General features: G+C 39.2%; 1 protein-coding gene across 1 annotated transcript in view; it reads right to left on the bottom strand.

The window, feature by feature from the left end:
- The window catches only part of fws (Conserved oligomeric Golgi complex subunit 5 four way stop), a 372604-nt gene that overhangs the window by 108129 nt on the left and 250190 nt on the right, over positions 1-14285 (bottom strand). Inside the window, exon 12 of the mRNA XM_090384621.1 lies at positions 13657-13756. Within this exon, the coding sequence (XP_090240747.1) occupies positions 13657-13756 (100 nt within the window). The remainder of the gene's footprint in view (positions 1-13656; positions 13757-14285) is intronic.

A 14285-nucleotide genomic window follows, 5' to 3' on the forward strand; every position in this document is an offset into this window, starting at 1 on the left:
ATCCTATCCATAGTTTTGCCGATGATAGCACAATGCATTCCGCTTCCCATTTTGTTAAACCTTACTCTGCTCAATCAGCTTCAACTTCTAGAATATCCACTACCGATTCCTTAAATGCCAAATCTACAGATAATTCTCCAGTGGGGCAAAGACGAGTTTGTTGATTTTAATCCTTCTAAAACTCAGTCTTGTCTTATATCTCGTAAAAAGGATTCTTCTGCTCCCATGCTTATCTTTGGTGACACTCCAATTTCTAGGCAAAATGATATATCTCTTTTTAGGATTACTCTGACTTCTAATCTTTCTTGGCACAAGCTCATTACAAATATTGCTTCCTCTGCATCTAAAAAACTTTGTTTTCTCTTTTGCTCTCGGCGTTACTTTTCTTTCAAACAGCTGTTCACTCTGTACAAATCGCAAATCCGCACTACCATGGAATATTGTTCCTACATCTGGGGCGGTGCTCCCAAAACCTCTCTCATCTCAAGCTTCTAGATTCCATTCAGAAGAGGGCAGTTAGGTTAATTAATGACTCTACTCTAACAGTCTCTCCAATCTTTGTCTCATAGACATACTGTTTCTGCTGCATGCCTTTTCTGCAGATACTTCCACGGGCACTGTTCTTCTGAATTGGCTTCTATAATTCCCACTCTCTCTTTCAAAACAGTCCGAATACGTGCTGCCACCAGCCAATATCCATTTACTGTCCAACTTCAAACTCACGGAACCAACTTTTCATCTTCCTTGTTTATTTATTCAACTGCCGTTTTCTGGAACAATCTTCCTTCACACGTATTTCCTGAAAATTACAATCTACAGAAGTTCAAGTCTAATGTCAACAAATATCTTCTTTTGTCTTCTCAACCTCCAACCCAAGCATGGTATTTTGGTTGGAGATAGGTATTAGAATCTATAGTACAGGTTCTAATACCTTTCGTGTTCGGGGTTTTCATAAAAAGAGGGGAAAAAAAAAAAAAACCACTGCCCAATCAATGTGGGACCTCATATTGTTGAGGGGGAGAAAACTTTAGCAGTTTTAACCCAGAGCCTATTCAAAATCATGCTATAGGTGGTAGATGACTCTCATCGACCGGTGCAATACCACCACTTTGCTTATTGGAGGCTTGAAGTGGTAGAACCCATGTTTAGTCTCTAGAGCAAAGTTTCCGGCATCCCCCCCCCCATACTTCTCCTTCAACCCATGCACGGTACTAAGTACTATAGGTTTTGATACCTTTCGTGTTTGGGGTTTTCATAAAAAAAAAAAAAAAAAATGCTGATTTTGAATAGGCTCTGCGTGCTCAACCCTTGAATGGGTTGAGCACGCTGAATTCTGATGGGATCCTTCCACTTGTTCAGATTACGAACCTAAGGGGGGCATAAATTCAAATTAAGAAAAGATAGATGTAGAACAGATGTGCGGAAATTTGCCTTTAGCCAGCGGGTGGTTAATTGCTGGTACAAACTTCCATCTGTTGTTGTGGAAGTTGATAGGTTGAATAAATTTAAGGAGGAACTGGACAGGCATTTGGAGGGAATGGTGTGATTTTTTTTTTTTTTTTTGGCTGATGCTGCATAAGCTCATACACTTGCTTTCTTGCATCACATACGACTACTACTACTACTACTTCAGAAAAGAAACTATAATCTGGTTAAAAAAAACTATAGTTTTAACCTTGTTTTGATTGGGTTTAGAACAAATTAGTATAAAGCATCATTTCAGTTCATAGTAAATCACTGAAGTAGGTGAAATGGCACTGCTTTTGTTACATCTCATATTGTGAATGCCTCCACAAGTTGACTGTTAGTACACTACCATTTATAACATACTAATAATAAACTCCAGGTCTGGACCTCATTGAGGGGGAATCTGTCAAACGTCTTTGGACTGTCGCTCCTGCTATCCTCATCCAGCTTTTGAACACCTGCCTGATTTTTTTTTTTTTTTTTTTGTTAGTTGTTGACGCATCGGCTTCTGTGGCCATAATGCACCTCTCAAGGTTTTTGCACTACTCTGATCCAAGCCCGAGGTGGGATTCGAACCTGCTACCTTTGGGTTGCCAGGCAGGCAACCCAAAAGTAGCAGGTTCGAATCCAGCTAGCCTGGTCGGCACACACATGCCTGAAAGATGGCATATTTCCATCACGCTGGAAGGTTCCAAACCTTAGATTTCTACCAAAGGATCCCACTGGCAGGACATCAGCTTATCGTCCTATAGCACTTTTACCAATACTGGGTAAAGTGCTTGAGAGACTCCTGCTATTTCGCCTCCAGTCTGCATACGAAGCTAAAGGTCTTGCAGCTCCCCTCCAGTTCGGGTTCAGGCTGACTTGTTCTACAACTGATGCTCTGACCACGATTCTGAAACTTGTAAAAGATTCTGAAGCCACCTATGTCTTTGCAATTTTTATAGATTTTAACGGTGCCTTTGACACTGTTCGGAAGCTGGCCATCCTACAGAAGGTCAGGGCCACTGCTCTCAGAATCTGTTCAATTGCCTCAAGAGCTACTTCTCTAACTGATGTCTCACCATCAAAACACAGTTCCATTCCATCACCCGACAGCTTACCAGAAGCTGTCCCCAAGGCTCCATCCCTGGTCCAGCAGTGTGGAATATGATCCTGGATGACTGGCATCTGAGGATATATCCCAATGTCACACAAACTTCTTATACTGACGACTTTGTCATCGTCGTTGAAGGACCTACGAGAGCTACAATAGAAACTAGGGCCAGTGCAGTACTGTCTGGCCTTTCCATGTGGGCTGAGAACAACAAACTTTCTGTCTCTACTGAAAAGAGCAAAACACTTCTACTGAAAGGAAAGTTGGATGTGAAGAGGCCTCCGACCATCCGTTATAAAGGGCAATCACTGAAAAACCAACGTACTGTTAAATATCTGGATATTACACTGGATCACCGAGAAATTTTCATTCCCCACCTATGTTCCATCAAAGAGAAAATTAAAGCCTATATTGCCATGCTGGCACGCTTCACCTGCAAAGACTGCGGCCTCAAAGGCTGCTGGGTCTTACATCTTCTTTATTCCCATATATTCCCACATATGGTGCCACAGTTTGGTATAACAGGATGACGATAGTAAGAATGCAACGTCTGATCCTTCAAGTCCAGCGGCTTATGATGCTGCTGCTGCAGCAAATGACTCGTGCATGTCGAACCACGTCAACCGCTGCACTATAAGTTCTTAATGGATGCTTACCCCTAGATCTCCATGTCATATACTTTGGCCTCTCTCATGCCATCAAGAAGAATAAAGAGGTTGAAATACTCACCATTAAAACGCATACAGACACTAACATCAAACATGAGATGACCCGTGTGTGGACTAAACAGGCTTCCCTATGGCAGACACGATGGAATAACTAATCAACACGTGAAATTACTAAACTCTTTATTCCGGATGTCACCTTCCTCAACAAACGACGTTGCAACTGGTTCTACCCTAACGTCCCCGCATCTTTTCTTTTGACTGGTCATGGATCATTTAAAAGGCGTCTTCTTGACTTTGGTCTGGCTGAGGATGCTTTCTGCATCTGTGGAGAGTCAGAGGACTGAAACCACGTGATGCACTTCTGTCCGATCTACCTTGACCACTGCAACCAGCTTCTGGCCCTCAATGCACCGACAATCCATCCAGAGGCTAGGGTATTGGAATCAGTGAAGTGCTTGAGAGACTCCTACTATTTTGCATCCAGCCTGCATACGAAGCTAAAGGTCTTTGGTATAACAGAATGATGATAGTAAGAATGCAACGTCTGATCTTTCAAATCCAGTGACTTATGATGCTGCAAATGGCTCGTGCATGTCGGACCACGTCAACGCCTACAAAGCATTCTCGACCTGTGCCACCACGGTCTACAACAGACACCGCTATCAACTCACAACCGCCAACTGGCACACCTATGCCTACCGCAGCTCATTCTGTCGACTAGCTTCCCCACTGCTAGTCACACCAGAAATGAAATAATTTGTCAGCCATAAGGATATACCAAACCCAGTATTAATTCTCTACTTCACAGGATGCACCATTGCAATCATGTCACCAAGTTTCTATTGTGGCCACTCGAGAGCTGTCTGTATATATATATTTTTTTTTCTTCCCATCCAAAGTAACTTCATATTCCCCTGCAATACTCCAACATGTTCTCTGCTGCTACTAGAAGACTTCACCGGGTGATTCTCAACTTCCCTTGATAAAGCTTCCACCAGAGATCCTTGCCAATGCCGACACTTCTCTCTGCAGGGGATAAGCTAATGGGATTCCTGCCTTCACCTCTTCTCTGTGAAGCTCCTTTGTTGACGTCGCCCCTCCATCGGCGTGGGATTAGATGCTTTTGGGCTCTTTTTGCTGGCCCGGGACACTTCCCAGGTGGGATTTTAACCACCCTCGATGAATCCTCATCGAAGGGTTCTGCTGACACTGGTCAACTGACAGGGTTTGTTTGTTTGTTTTAGGATTTTATGGCGTATTAGCATCTAAGGCTATAATGCGCCAAGTCAAAAAGATATAAAATATAAAACTATAATATTACAATTGTTTGTATATTATTGTAAAAGAGTATAAGATATAAAACGTTCATAAAGCATAAAACGATAAAAACATTCTAGATAGAGTTATTTAGATTAATAAGTTGTAAAAACTTAAAAATAGCTGACACGTTGTCATTGTCCGATAAAATCTGTCTAAGTGTATAAGGTTCAGACAGATGGCTAAAACATAAACGACTGTCTTTATAAAAAGACGGACATTCAATTAATATATGATGGACTATTAAAATGGTGTCACAATTTCTACACATAGGACGATCGTCTGCCCTCAGCAGATAACAACTGACAGGAATGGGATCATCTGGCCATTTGGCCCTCTGCTGAGGGTAGCATTCCGCCTACCCTTGCTCCCTTCTCCTTTTCTTACCTTTCCTGTCCAACTCGCTCCGTTCCTCTAACTTGGCCTCTATGCTCTCTTGTTTTGCAAGTGGGGAGAGAGCCTGTCAGGCGTTCCTTCTACCTTCCCGGCCCGTCTCCTCATGCCGGATACCGAAAAGCTCCTTCCATGGTGATCGAGCCTCCCAGTAACTAAGAGGCCAGTCAAACAACACATAACCCACACTGACTGGCCTTGCAATATTGTGCACACATCAGAGTACTCAACGCGGATTTGTGAGGAACCACAGGAGCCACTTGACAAAAACACTATGTCCACTAAAAATTTCACATTTCGCACATTTTTTGAGACCGTGATGCATTGGGGAATGGCCCCCCTTCGTTTCTCCCCCAAGTCACAGCACTCTTGCTAGTCTGTGATCTTTGCTTCACAGCTCTAGTCTGGGTCATGATTTCCATTTAAATACAATTTAATTAACAATGAAATTTAATAAGATTAATAATATTTTTGATTAATTGATAATACTATAATAAGCTAACAGATTCCTAATACAGTGCTTCGTATCATGCTATCTAGTTTTACTTTATACCTTTGCTATCAGTTTAAGATATATATATGTTAAGCTATTTCTTATTGACTACAATATGGCGGCTAGTTCAACAATATTGGCACCAACACCGGGAGTCGTAACTTCAAAAAACGCCGGTTAAATTCAAAATAAGAAGTTAACACACACTACTAAACCTATTTAATATCTCTGTAAAACACAATGTATTACGTTAAATAACAAAGAGTACGTTAAAAATTAAAAAATACTTATCCCTTTACAGCAGCCAAAAATCCACCGTCCGTATTGTTCTGCGATCCCAGCACCCCGCTCCTCTCAACTTGGTAAGACTTCAAAGAGGACTTAAATAACTATGAAAAGCATTTCATCACAAGAACATTATCACTGATTAATTGTGAGTGTTTGATTACAATCACATTGACAGAAAAAAAAAAAAAAAAAAAAGCAAAGGAAAGACAGCCAATGAAAAACTCTCAGTTCTCCAAACCCAAGATAAGAAAAATAACAGACTGCTGGAAAAGTGATATCTGTTAAGTGTCTAAGTGTCACCAGGCATCCTGTGCCAACATGAGGTGCTGAAACATTGCACAATCAATAGACCATACTATGTCAATGTATTGCATATAACATAAGGCAGAAAAGAAACAGATAAAAAACAGGGACACAGCCAAAAGATCTACAACATATTTGCAATGCATGTTCACAAGAGGCATTATAATTGTATCACATCACCTCACCAGTTAACATGATGAACTTACAAAATTTAAATCTTTTACGAATTGAACTAAGAGTGGCTGAGATATGTATAGGATGGAAGTGAAAACAAAATTGTTGGAAAAGAACAGTTTGGACCACATTTATAAGGTAGATACTTCGAAAAGGAACATGATATGGCATCATTAAATATATCTTGTTGTATGTATACTTGTCTTATTGTTTTTGAAAAGCATTTGCAAAATGAAGTTATATCAGTACAATCTAATAATAAAATCTAATTCAATTTATTTGAATAGGTTTACTAAAAGCCATGAGGAATTTTGCTTTAGTTTAAATACAAAGGATACTAGGAAAGTTTTGCAATACAGCTTTGTTTATTTAATTTTTTCAAAGTAATTTCCTCTACATTCAATACACCTCTCCATCCTCCGAAACCAATCTTTAAACCAGTTCTGCCAAGTTTCACTAGGGAGTAAAGCACACTCGTTGTCCCAAGCCCGTAGAAGGTCCTCATCACTGGAAAACCGCCTCCCTTTTAGCTTCATTTTCACATGCGGGAACAGTGCAAAGTCGCAGGGAGAAAGGTCTGGTCTGTAGGGAGGGTGCTCGAGAAGTTTCAGTCCTGTCGTGGTCAGATATTCGGTGCAGGCTTTGGCGCGGTGAGCTGCAGCATTATCATGATGGAGGTACCAGTTGTCCATTCTTGACTTTGGCCGCAGGTTCTTCATAGATCCAATGACTTTAGGCAGGCATTGTTCAGTATGCCACTTAGCTGTGACTGTCTTCTGCATGTCCAAAACGACACGTTCCACAATTCCACTCGATTTGAAAAATACAGCTATCATTTTCTTCTTTACAGATCGGGATTTTCTGACAATTACGTGTGTGTCGTCATCATCAAAGACCCAAACTTTGTTTTGAGCCTTGGTCGGCAGATCGTAATAGTACAGCCAAGTCTCGTCACCTGTCACGATGTTGTTCACATACCGAGATTGTCCCTTATCAAACTTTTTTAACATCTCCCGGCACCAAGTCACACGACGTGTCATCTGCTCTTCAGTCAGTTGATGCGGCACCCAGAGAGAACAAAGTTTCTTCAAGTGCAAATGATCTTGCAGAATCGAACGAATTGCTGGTGCATTTAGGCCCAAAGTATCCTCTATCTGTTGGTAGGTCACTCGCCGGTTTTCGTCAAGCATTTTCCTCACAGCAGTAACGTTTTCCTCCGTAACTGACGTTCGTGGCCTTCCCGGCCTCTCAGAATCCTCCAGAGTGAAATTTCCCCTTTGGAATTCTCTATACCACCTGAATATCGTTGTACGATGTGGACAATCATCATCTAGTGCAAGAGTCATTTCTTCTAAGCACTGGTCTATGGTTAAACCACGCACAAAATTATACCGCAAAACTGTCCTTATCTCATTTCGTGACCACGATGCCATCGCAAGCACTTTACACTCTCACTACTAATGAATAACTGAGCCCATCGACTTGGCGCGGCGGCTACTATGCATGTATGAACATGTCTCAACATGCAGCAACAAGCAGCTTCCTGTGATTCATTGTTGCGTCATATTGCAAAACTTTCCTAGTACCCTTTGTATATCATGTTTTAAGAAAAAATTATCACACTTACCACATGCTATTATATTGTTACTGTCTCTGTATGAATTCAAAACGCATTGCTACATTATTATAAATATACAGTTTATAAAAAAATTACAAAATGATTTATGAAATTATTACGCTACATAATCAGCTGATTATCGCTGATATTAGCATTAGTAGAAGCATTTGATGCAAGAAAGCAAGCTTATGCAGCATCAGCCAAAAAAAAAATAAAGTAAAATAAATAAATAAAAAATAACCACTTCCACTTCACCCCTCTGTTCGTTCGAAATACCTGTCCATCTGAGCCTTAAACTTATTTAGGCTATCAACTTCCACGACAAGGGATGGAAGTCTGTTCCACCTACCAACCACCCGCTGGCTAAAGGCAAATTTCCGCACATCTATCCTACATCTGTCTTTCCTCAATTTGAATTTATGCCCTCTCAGGTGATTATTCTGAGCAAGAGGAAGAATCCCATCAGCATTGAGCATGCTCAAACCATTCAAGGCTTTGTACACCTCTATCAGATCACCTCGCTGGTGCCTAGTCTCCAGACACTGTAATTCGCAAAACTTAAGCCTTTCTTCGTAAGAGCACCCCTTTGTTCCATTCACTAATCTTGTTGCCCTTCTCTGTACTCGTTCCAGCAGCTCTACATCCTTCTTGAATTGAGGTCTCCAGGCCTGTATACAGTACTCTAGGTGTGGCCTGACCATTGCCTTATACAAGGGAATAATCACCTCCTTATCCCTGCTAGAAAAATTCCTATATATAATTGACAAGACACCATGAGCTACTCTTGCAGCCCATCTGCACTGCTCAGAGAACTTCATATCTGCCAGCACAACCACCCCCAGGTCCCTTTCATTCTCTACCACTGTCAGTGTAGTACCACAGAGTTGATATGTTGCTCTGGGGTTGCTGTTTCCCATATGTAGTACTTTACATTTGTCAATGTTAAACTTCATTTGCCACCTCTCAGCCCATCTGCTCAACCTTTCCAGATCCTGTTGCAGCAGCATAGTGTCAGTAGTGTCCTTGACAACCCTGCCAACCTTCGTATCGTCTGCAAACTTGGTCTACCATCATCAATATCATTTATAAATACAGAGAACAATAATGGACCCAATACTGAACCCTGAGGGACTCCACTAATAACATTAGTCCACGATGAGCAGTGTCCATTGATTACCACTCTCTGTCTTCTCCCCCTGAACCACCCCTTTATCCATAGCAGCAATTTGCCTCCAATGCCACACTGCTCCAATTTGTGCAGCAGTCTTCCATGTGCAACAGTATCAAAAGCCTTTCTAAGATCCAAGTATATAATATCAAAGTTATTCCCTGCATCCAGTTCTTTTGTGACTGCATCATAGTATCCAATAAAATTGGTCAGGCAAGACTTCCCCTTAACAAAACCATGATGTGTCCGAGCTATAACTGAAGTCTTGTCTAAATGATCCTGCAGTGCTTCTTTAACCAGTGCCTCCATTAATTTACCTGGAACAGAAGTTAAACTCACAGGTCTATAATTCCTTGTATCAGCCTTTGATCCTCCCTTGTGAATTGGGGTCACATTTGCACATCTCCAGTCCATGGGTACCTCCCCTGAGTCCAAGGAAGCTCTCATAATTATGGCTAAGGGTTTGCTTACTTCCTTTGCTGCCTCCTTTAATATAACTGGATAGATCCCATCCACCCCAGGTGCCTTTCTTGTGTTTATCTTCAACAATTTCTCCTCCACTTTACTCTCAGTTATTACAAGATTCTCTAGCTTACTGCCAGAGTTGAATACACCTCTGGCATTCCCCTCACTGAATAACTCCTCATGTGTGAATGTTGATGCAAAATATTCATTTAGTTTGTTAGCTACCTCAGCAGGGTCATCAACAGTTGACCCATCGATATCAAGTGGACCAATCTGATTCATCCCCTTCCTTCTAGAGTTTACATAAGTAAAGAACTCTTTGCTGTTTTTCTTCGCATCCCTTGCCAAGGATCTCTTGTTATCTGCCTTCGCCTGCCTAACCTCCTTTGTAACTTGGTTACAGATCAACTTGTATCTATCATAGGCTTCTGTGTCACATGTTAATCTGTATGTATCCCATGCATTTTTCTTTTCTCTGCCGTATGTCTCATTAGTTCATCTGACATCCATTTAGGCCTAAAACTTGAACAATATTTCTTAGTTGGTATGTGAAGCCTAGTAGCTTCCAAGATAAGTTCTTTGAATGCTTCCCATTTTGAATTTGCTATTGTAACATCATCAGTTGATCCCACTGTATAGAATTTAAATACTGTCTCAGCCCATCGTAGTCAACTTTACGAAAGCAATATCCCTTCCCTTTACCCCTAATGGTAGTTACCTCTTTGAGTAACTCCCACTTCAGAACACTGTGATCACTGCCACCTAGTGGTTCATTTATCTGCAGATTCTTTATGCATGAAGAATCACTACTGATAATCAAATCAAGAGTATTACTCCCTCTAGTTACCTCCCGAACATGCTGATGTAGAAAACAATCATCCAATAAATCCACAAAAGCCTTGCTAGTGTGTGAGTGACCAACCCACAAATTCCAGTCAATATCTGGGAAATTAAAATCCCCCATTATAAGACTCTCTGATTTACTGGCCCACTCTATTTCTCTGTACAGTTTCTTATTATACTCATCAGAGTCATTAGGCCTATAGCACACTCCTACTCTCAATTTTGATCTCCCAATGCTTATGTCACACCAAACTGACTCGACACTGCACTGTTCACCGATGTCGACTGGCTTCACTTCCTTGGATTTTATGTGTTTCTTAACTAATAGCATAACCCCTCCTTCCTTCCTATCCTGTCTATCCTTTCTGTAGACATTGTACTCCCCAAATTCCATTTCTACATTCCTTATATCTGTGTGACACCACGTCTGTGAAATCCCAACAATATCTGCCTTTGATGTTTTGAGCAATAACTCAAGTTCATCAAATTTATTTATTAAACTCCTAGCATTGGTGTACACGCAAGTATACATGCACCTGCTCTTCCTCTTAGCCACCCTAACACAACCCATGTGTTTACTTGTACCCCCATGATTCCCAGCAATCTCTGTAATATCCTGCATCTTATTTTCCAGGCTGCTGCTCATTCCAATAGAAGCAGTGCAAGAATCACTTTCTCCTCTGCCAGTGGCTACTGTTAATCTATTAGTCCATGTATCCCCCCAATCTAGCAGTTTTCCAACCCACCTAACACTGCCTCGATAGCATCAGCAAACATTCTTGCACCCTTTCTATTTAAGTGTATCCCGTCCCTGTAGAAGCAGTCTCTCCTGTTAACAAGTACAGACCAGGCTGAAAAAAATTCTACCCCTTGAGCCCTGCACAATCTTTCCAGGGCCGAAATGATCGACAGGGCTCTCATCATATATTCCCTCCTATCGTGTCTGGGCAGAATTGCAGACACTTTCAAATTCAACTCTGATTCACGGCTTTTTTTCATCAGTGACCTATACTTGTTCAGTAATTCCGCCGGTCTCCTACTCTTAATATCATTAGTGCCAACGTGTACAACTATATCACCTTTTGTGCCCTTAAAAGATGATATTCCCTCTACAACGTCATCAACCTTTGCCCCTGGCAGACATACCCTGGTCCTGTTCCACCTATCCTTTTTACAAAGCTTGTTCCCCGTTTCCCTGACAATAGAGTCACCAACAACTACTAGTTCCTTTGGGACCAGCGCATTCTGCCTTGGGGGTTGCCGCTGTGTTGCGCGATGACCAAGTGCAAGCTCTGGCATTGGTGTGGGCAGCTGAGAGCTTGATGGGCCCCTCAATTTATTTCCTTCGAGGGCATCCACCCTGTCCTTCAAGCTCTCATATAGGCCCATAACAACGCTGAGTTGTCGCCTGATTTCCTTACACTCCTTGCATCGCGCACATACAAAGACATCCCCCATGGCAGTATCATGTCCCATACCTGACTGCTCCGCAAACATCAAGCAAATAGTGCATCTTAAAAGGCTGTGATTCAGAGGGCAACTGCCCCCTCAGTTCTCCCCTGAGCCACAGCATTCCCATTAGCTTGAGCCTTTTGCTTTGCTGCTCTGGTTTGAGTCATGATTTCGATTTACTTTCAATACAATTTCAATTTCAGTATAAAATTAAATCCTAAACTTGTATCCCAACACAGTTATAACGCTATATTTATGTTTCAGTAACGAGTGCTATCTGCGAAATCTACGAATGTTATCTACGAAATATTTATGTTTCAGTAACGAGTGTTATCTACGAAATATTTATGTTTCAGTAACGAGTGTTATCTACGAAATATTTGTTTCAGTAATGAGTGTTATCTACGAAATATTTATGTTTCAGTAACGAGTGTTATCTATGAAATCCCTTTATATAACTTCCGTATCAAGTTATGTATTAATTATTTATTTTTACTAATTATTTATGTTACATATCCTAAGTGGTTATATGTATAGTTAAAAGTACAATTTAATTGCCAATGAAGTTCGACAAGATTAATAGATTTTACTGATTAATTTTCCCGTAACAATGGCGGCTATTTATGAACGGTAAACACGTGGATTTGATACCCTTTCCGATACTAAGTAATACCTACAAAATCTCTATCTAAGTTACTTTAAACTTAAATACTGTAAATAGGAATATAAAGCTACTCTAGAAAATAAGTTAATATGTCAATTTAAACTAATAAAGCAGAAAAAACTTCTCTGTTCCAAGAGCGGCAGAAAGGCACGTCCGCACCGGCAACTCTCGTCCTCAGATATGCAGTTTATGAAAAAATAAAATCACTGATATGCAGTTTATGAAAAAATAAAAATCTTAAAATACGATTTTAAGATTTTTTTTTTTTATATACCATTTATATTTTCTTTTATTTAGATAGTATGAAACAGAGCTGTAATACTCAATATGTTCTACGTTGATAATAATATTAGTAAATTAATAAGAGGAGTATACCTCAATATAGTACGTGGAACACTTCCGTATGATACCCTCCAGAAATTAAAACGGAAAAAACGAAAAAATCGACAACTTACCGGTACATTAAAGTAAAATATAAATAATTAAATAATTAAAGTAAAATATAAATAATTAAATAATCAATTTAACACAATTCAAAACGATTTTCCTTCCTTCCCAAGGAAGGAAAATCATTTTGAATATTTTCGTTAGATTCTTTTAATTGCGTTAATTTGAATTTTAATTGTTTTAAATTGATTTTGAATTGTGTTAAATTGATTATTTAATTATTTATATTTTACTTTAATTATTTATATTTTACTTTAATGTACCAGTAAGTTGTCGATTTTTTCGTTTTTTCCGTTTTAATTTCTGGAGGGTATCATACGGAAGTGTTCCACGTACTATATTGAGGTATACTCCTCTTATTAATTTACTAATTTTCTTTTATGTAGGAGTTATCAACCCACACAAGTAAATCACTAGTGCAGGCTTATACTACAATGCATTATTGTGGCAATGATATGGCATCGTTAAGGCACTGCCATAAAATTTAAAATAAACTCACAAAGGCATGTATTATAATTTAATTTGAGAGAAAAGTGATCCTTAAATGAATTTTTTTAATGCAAAATAAGTTAATTTCTGTAGACACCACATGAGTGCAATTTTGATGTTAATTGTCTCCAAATAAAAATTACATAGGAACCCAGGTCCAAAACCACATTACTGCTGAGGGTGCCAACATCCGATTTAATGATTCAGAAAGTTAATAGTCAAGCTAATGTTAATTCAAGTAAATTAAAATCAAATATTTCAACATTATATAATTATGTTTTTACTTATACTTTATAAGATTTTATACTTACTAAACGCTCACATTTACTAACAAAAAGATTCACAGTTTCTGCAACAATCTTTCCTACACTCCTGCTTAACTTACTATCCACATTTGATACATTCAGTTCACTGCAATTATATAAAATATTTTGTACAACAAAAGTTAATATTCAAAGTATAACACAATAAAGAAATTATTCTGTTAACATTTAAAAAGTTATTTTCGCTAAAATTAATAAAGAAACTTTCGTTTGCAATAAAGGCTTATTACATTTTTCTAAAATTTAAAATTGGTTAGATTGCTATTGTTTTACAGCAATAATTTTAATATTGTACCGATGCTGCATGTTTCAAAATTTGGTTAACCCACTGTGCACCAGGTAGTAATAAATATTAGTACAATTCATCAAAAAAGAAAGTTTAACACCAGACAGGTAGTAAGGTTTCTTTTTTATCGTGTTATATGTTCTGTTAAATAGACAGGAATATAAATCACTATCAGATATATATATATATAACTGTCCTTAGTTATCCCATGAGTATTTGTGTTATTGTATTAGTGATTGTGTTTATATATTAGTCTATGTCATTTGGTAAGCATTGTGTTTGTTCATTACCTTAAACAATTAATGTCAAATATGGATATTGTATGTAAAAT

Source organism: Mastigoproctus giganteus, chromosome 11 (assembly GCF_048544385.1).
Source record: "Mastigoproctus giganteus isolate SK-2022 chromosome 11, ASM4854438v1, whole genome shotgun sequence".
Taxonomy (NCBI): domain Eukaryota; kingdom Metazoa; phylum Arthropoda; class Arachnida; order Uropygi; family Thelyphonidae; genus Mastigoproctus; species Mastigoproctus giganteus.